This window comes from Papio anubis, chromosome 16, assembly GCF_008728515.1.
Source record: "Papio anubis isolate 15944 chromosome 16, Panubis1.0, whole genome shotgun sequence".
NCBI classification, from domain to species: Eukaryota; Metazoa; Chordata; class Mammalia; order Primates; family Cercopithecidae; genus Papio; species Papio anubis.
In genome coordinates this window covers 70,755,610-70,762,046 of record NC_044991.1, presented here as the reverse complement: position 1 = coordinate 70,762,046, position 6,437 = coordinate 70,755,610, and the positions used below count along the sequence as shown (strand labels likewise).

At 43.4% G+C, this 6,437-nt stretch overlaps 1 protein-coding gene across 2 annotated transcripts in view; it reads right to left on the bottom strand.

The window, feature by feature from the left end:
* Positions 1 to 5,955: 5,955 nt before the first annotated feature.
* L3MBTL1 (L3MBTL histone methyl-lysine binding protein 1) overlaps positions 5,956 to 6,437 on the bottom strand; it is a 45,471-nt gene continuing 44,989 nt past the window's right edge. Inside the window, exon 22 of one of the 2 annotated variants that reach the window (XM_021921037.1) lies at positions 5,956 to 6,167. In XM_021921037.1, the coding sequence (XP_021776729.1) occupies positions 6,033 to 6,167 (135 nt within the window). In that variant the 3' untranslated portion in view covers positions 5,956 to 6,032. The remainder of the gene's footprint in view (positions 6,168 to 6,437) is intronic. The other variant, XR_002515120.1, reaches the window with a different exon arrangement.

Below are 6,437 nucleotides of genomic sequence, written 5' to 3'. Positions count from 1 at the left end.
ATTCTCCTGCCTCAACTTCCCGAGTAGCTGGGACTACAGGCGCCTACCACGCCTGGCTAATTTTTGTAGTTTTAGTAGAGACGAGGTTTCACCGTGTTAGCCAGGATGGTCTCAATCTCCTGACCTCGTGATCCGCCCACCTTGGCCTCCCAAAGTGCTGGGATTACAGGCATGAGCCACCGTGCCTGGCTGGCCCTGGGTTCTAATTGGACCCCTGGACAGGTAAGGAAAGCTCTGCCCAGTGACCCCTCCTCAGCAGGCTGACTTTCACACTGCTTCTTCCATTGCCTTTCCATTAAAATGTCAACAGCTTTCTGGTAATTCTGGTGCCTTAAACACTGGCTGCTCTGCTGTGCTCTGGAGGAGCCCTGCATGGCTACACACCCCACCTCCACCAACACACATAGCAGCAGGTGTCTGGCCCTGGTCCAGATAGGGGAGGTGGCTGGCCTAAGTGCACAGAGCAAATCAGGGCAGCACACAAGGTCCTGCCCTTTTCCAGAGCTCCTGCTGCTGCTGCTGCTGTGCCACCAAGCTCCTTCTCCCCTGCTCTTCCAGAGCTGGTTAAAAAACACCCCACATACTGGCATTGGTTGCATAAAGTGTATCAACTAATTCCAACTTACAGAAGAATGTCCAATAAAAAGTGAAAGCTTTCCCTCCAGCCCATCTTCAATCTCCTTTCCAGAGGTAGCTGCTGTTAACTAAAGGGTGACAATTGGGCCGGACGCAGTGGCTCATGCCTGTAATCGCAGCACTTTGGGAGACGGAGGAGGGCGGATCACGAGGTCAGCAGATCGAGACCATCCTGGCTAACACGGTGAAACCCCGTCTCTACTAAAAATACAAAAAGTTAGCCGGGTGTGGTGGCAGGCGCTTGTAGTCCCAGCTGCTCGGGAGACTTAGGCAGGAGAATGGCATGAACCTGGGAGGCGGAGCTTGCAGTGAGCTGAGATCACGCCACTGCACTCCAGCCTGGGCGGCAGAGCGAGACTCTGTCTCAAAAAAAAAAAAAAAAAAAAAGAAAGGGTGACAATCCTTCCGACTTTTGTCTATGTCTTAATCTATATATATTAATCTGTATGTATTAATCTATATAACTGCGTCCATTCTTTTCCAGAAAATGGACCATCAGTAATTCACTTTTTTTCATATATACATCTTTTAAGCAGCTGCACCACACTTCAGTGTGGGGTTTTCACTACCCCTATTCCCTATTCACTCTTCCTTCTGATGGACATTTAGACTTTCGGCAGTTTCACAATATTTCCAACAAGGCTGCAGAGAACCTCTCTGCTTTAATATCCTGTGGCCTTCTGCTAGTATTTCTAACAGATAAACTCTTGTACATGTGAGTGCTGGGTTAATTATGAACTATCTACCAAATTGTTATAACAAGTTGTGCCAACCAACGTGGCTAGCAGCAGTGCTGAACTTGCCCTTCCCCCTCAGTGATACTGCAGGAAATGGCCAAGGTCACTCGTGCAGATATGTGCAGATAGTCCACTGCAGATATGCGTCTCCTTCCCACCTTCCTCTCTTCCTTCTTTCCCCTCCCACCCTCCCTGGCTGGACTTTGTTGTTTGGGTATGAAGGTCAAAGCCCTGTTCTCAGGCATAAGGGGAAAGCAAGAGACTTAACCAATGGAAATTCACCTCCAGAAATGTTCCCTGGACTTTGACATTCCTCAGCCCACTTTTCTGTCCTTAGTCTTGCTCCAGCCCTATTCCCACCCCCAGCCCCACCTGCAGATTCACCCATAGGCAAAGGGAATAACAGACACAGGGCCACCAGAGAAAAATCTGTTATCCACATGGGCTAAGAGAAAGACTCTTGGGCAAACATAGCCCAGATATGGGCCCCAGTTTCCTTTCTGGAAACATTTTTAGAAAGTGGTAAGTGTACAAAGTGTAAAATCAAATAATGAAAAAGATCAGTTCCTTGCCCCATTCCTCATCTTTTTAAGCTGCTTTCCTTGGTATTTACCTCCATATATCTTAATAGTCTTATACTTCTATTCTTCCATCTTTCAGTTTAAAACATTTCAAGTGGTTTCTTTACTACTATAGAACATGAATACTTAGATTATGCCCATGCAAACACACACTTCAGCTTTTCCTGAATTTATAGTTGCTTCATTTGGTTTTAGAAATTGAACATATTCAATATATATAATTATTAGAGAATTATATATAATTATGTGTACATAACTCTTTGATAAAGCTAAAATATCCTCTTGATACATTAATATATCAGTTTCAGTTTTTTTCCCCCCATTTTTCTTAGAGCCTTTCATCCTCCTACTCTCACCTAGACAGCTGTCCAGAGGTGAACCTGGCCCTTCCTTTCCCATCACTCTGGAAACCCGTCCCCACCTCCGCCTTTTTTTCATTTGAAATAAGAGTCTCTCTGTCGCCCAGGCTGGAGTGCAGCGGCACGATCTCGGCTCACTGCAGCCTCCCACTCCCAGGTTCAAGCAATTCTTCTGCCTCAGCCTTCCAAGTAGCTAGGATTACAGGCACGCACCACCATACTCAGGTACTTGTTTTGTATTTTTAGTAGAGACAGGTTTTGCAGTGTTGGCCAGGCTGGTCTCAAACTCCTGGCCTCAAAAGATCCACCTGTTTTGGCCTCCCAAAGTGCTGGGATTACAGGCGTGAACCACTGTGACTGGCCTGGAAAATCCCCTTTGTCTCTTTCCTTGGTGTGTCCTGCTTCTTGGATCCTATATCTTCCTCTTTTAAAAGGAAATTTATTGTGGTAAATATAAAATTTGCCATTGTAACCATTTTTTAAGGGTGCAATTCAGTGTCATTAAGTATATTCATGTTATATAAACATCATCTAATTAATAAAAAATCTGTTTTTATCACCCCGAAGAGAAACTCTGTAATTATCAGGCAATGACTCCACATTTCCCCTTCCCCACAGTCCCTGGTAACCTCTAATCTACTTTCCATCTCTATGAATTTGCCTATTTTGGATATTTCATATATGTGGAGTATTTGTTCTTTCATGTCTCTTTTTTATTTTTTTGAGACGGAGTCTCACACTGTTGCTCACGCTGGAGTGCAGTGGTGCGATCTCGGCTCACTGCAGCCTCCACCTCCTGGGTTCAAGTGACTCTCCTGCCTCAGCCTCCTAAGTAGCTGGGATTATAGGTGCCTGCCACCACACCCAACCAATTTTTTGTATTTTTAGTAGAGACGGGGTTTCACTATGTTGGCCAGGCTGGTCTCAAACTCCTGACCTCATGATGTACCTGCCTCAGCCTCCCAAAGTGCTGGGATTACAGGCATGAGCCACCGCGCCTGGCCACATTTATTTCACTTAGCGTGTTTTCAAGGTTCATCCAGTGGTAGCAAGTATCAGAACTTTATTCTTTTTTGACTGAATTAAGATTCCATTGAATGGATAGACCATGTTTTTTGCTGATGATGACATGGGTTGTTTCTACCTTTCAGCTGCTGTGAATAATATTGCAATGAGCATAGGCATACAAGTATCTGTTTTCAAATCTTTTGGGTATATACCTAGGAGTGGAATTGCTAAATCATATAATTCTATGCTTAGCTTTTGAAGGAACTGCCAAACTCTTTTTTTCAGCCTACATCATGCTTTGAATGCCAAACTCTCTTCCATAGCAGCTGCACCATTTTACATCTCCACTACTACAGGGGCTCCAATTTCTCCACAGCCTCACCATTTTACTTTCCTTTTTAAAAAAATTATAACCATCTTAATGGGTAAAAAGTGATATCTCATTGTGGCTTTAATTTACATTTCCCTAATGCCTAATGATGTTGAACAACTTTTCACAGGCTCACTGCCCATTTACATGTATTTTTTTGGAGAAATATCTATTCAAGTTGTTTGCCCATCTTTTAACGGGGCTTTTCGTTGCTTGCTTTTAGGAGTTCTTTATATATTCTATATATTAAACCCTTGTAAAATTTGCAAATGTTTTCTCCCACCCTGTAGGTGCTTTTTACTCTTTTGATAATGTCCTTTGATGCACAAAAGTCTTTAATTTTTATGAAGTTCAATTTTTTTTTTTTTTTTTTTTTGAGACAGAGTCTCGCACTGTCGCCCAGGCTGGAATGCAGTGGCGTGACCTCGGCTCACTGCAACCTCCACCTCCTGGGTTCAAGCGATTCTCCTGCCTCAGCCTCCCGAGTAGCTGGGACTACAGGCACGTGCCACCACACCCAGCTAACTTTTGTATTTTTAGTACAGATGGGGTTTCACAATGTTGGCCAGGATTGTCTCGATCTCTTCACTTCATGATCCGCCCACCTCGGCCTCCCAAAATGCTGGGATTACAAGTGTGAGCCACTATGCCTGGCCATGAAGTTCAGTTTATCTATTTTTTCTTTTGTTGCTTACGCTTTTGGTGTCATAGCTAAGAATTCATTGCCAATTCCAAGGTCATGAAGATATACCTTTATGTTTTCTTCTCAGGGTTTTATAGTTTTAGTTCTTGTATTTAGGTCATCAATCCATTTTGAGTTAATTCTTGAATATGGGGTGAGGTAGGTATCCAATTTCATTCTTTTGCATGTAGAAATCCAGTTACCCTAGACCCATTTGTTGAAGAAACTGTACTTTCCTCCATTTAATGGACTTGGCATTCTTATTGAAAATCAACTGGTTATAGACGTATGGACTAATTTTTAGACTATCAATTCTATCCTATTGGTCTATTTGTCCTTATGCCAGTACCACACTGTTTTGATTACTGTGGCTTTGAAGTAAGTTTTGAAATTGGTTTGCTCTGACTGGGCGCGGTGGCTCATGCCTGTTATTTCAGCACTTTGTGAGGCCAAGGTGGGAGGATCACCTGAGGTCAGGAGTTTGAGACCAGCCTGGCCAACATGATAAAACCTTGTCTCATACAAAAATTAGCTGGGCATGGTGGTGGGTGCCTGTAATCCCAGCTACTCAGGAGGCTGAGGCAGGAGAATTGCTTGAACCCAGGAGATGGCGGAGGTTGCAGTGAGCTGAGATTGTACCGAGTTGAGATTGCACCATTGCATTCCAGCCTGGGTGACGAGAGCAAAACTCTGTCAAAAAAAAAAAAAAAAAAGAAAGCAAGCAGGCAGGCAGGCAGGAAGGAAATAAATAAATCAGTTCATTCTTCAACTTTGTTGTACTTTATCAAGATTGTTTGGGCTATCTGAGGCCTCATGCAATTCCATAGGAATTTAAGGATCCGTCTTTCCATTTCTGCATGAAAAAAAAAATCAGCTGAGATTTTGATAAGGATTGCATTGAATATGTAAACCTCTTTGGGTAATATTGACATCTTAACAATATTAAGTCTTCCTAGCCATGAACACAGATCTCTTTCCATTTAGTTAGGTGTTCTTGAATTTCTTTCAGCAATGTTTTCTTGTTTTCAGTATACAAGTTTGTTCAGTTTGTTTTTGATATAATTTGTTTTCTCGGTTAGAATTAGAATTTCTCTTATCAGAATTTCTATTAATCATCTATTTGGGCCTCCAACTAGTCCTCTGATACATTTTCTTCTTTCCCATTTCTTATCTTTTCTTTTCTTTTTTTTTTTTTTTGATGTGAAGTCTTGCTCTGTCACCCAGGCTGGAGTACAGTGGTGTGATCTCGGTTCACTGCAACCTCTGCCTCTCGGGTTCAAGCGATTCTTCTGCCTCAGCCTCCTGAGTAGCCAGGATTACAAACGCATACTACCACATCTGGCTAATTTTTGTATCTTTGGTAGAGACAAGGTTTCACTATGTTGGTCGGTCTGGTCTCAGACTCCTGACCTCGTGATCTGCCTACCTTGGCCTCCCAAAGTGCTGGGATTACAGGCATGAGCCACCAGGCCCGGCCTTTTTCTTTTTATTCTACCTGCTGGGAAATGTCCTCAACTTTATCTTTTGACCCTTGTGTTGAATTTTTATCTCCGTAATCCCATTTTAAATGTCCAAAAGCCCCTTCTTGTCTCTTAATGTTTCTTTTCCTTTTATTGCAGCCATGGCTAGTAGAAGATTAGCTTCTGACAAGTGGAAGCATCAAGTCTTCCACTGTAATAGGAAAGAAACAGAATGAATGTGGGTGGGAGGAGACATGCAGATGAGATGGCAGGAAGGTGAAGGTGTTTCTTCTGATGACTTCCACTTTCTCTGTGACATGGATGGTGAGGACATCTGTCAAGACAATGGGGTAGGAGGTTTGAGACGCATGAAAAGGGAAGTTAGAGCTAAAGCCCCCAAACCCCAGGTGCTTCCTGGGTGCCCTGAGGGTTCAGTTCACATTGAAGCCAGGGACCACCACTCTATCATGGCACCCATCTCGGTAGGTAGCTTCCCAGTTTCGGTGTGGAAAGGTGCCATTTTCCCACCTGCTCGTAGTCTCTGGGAAGCGTAACAAAATCTAACTGTTCAGGTTGACATTTCCCCATCTGAAAGTTTGATGTT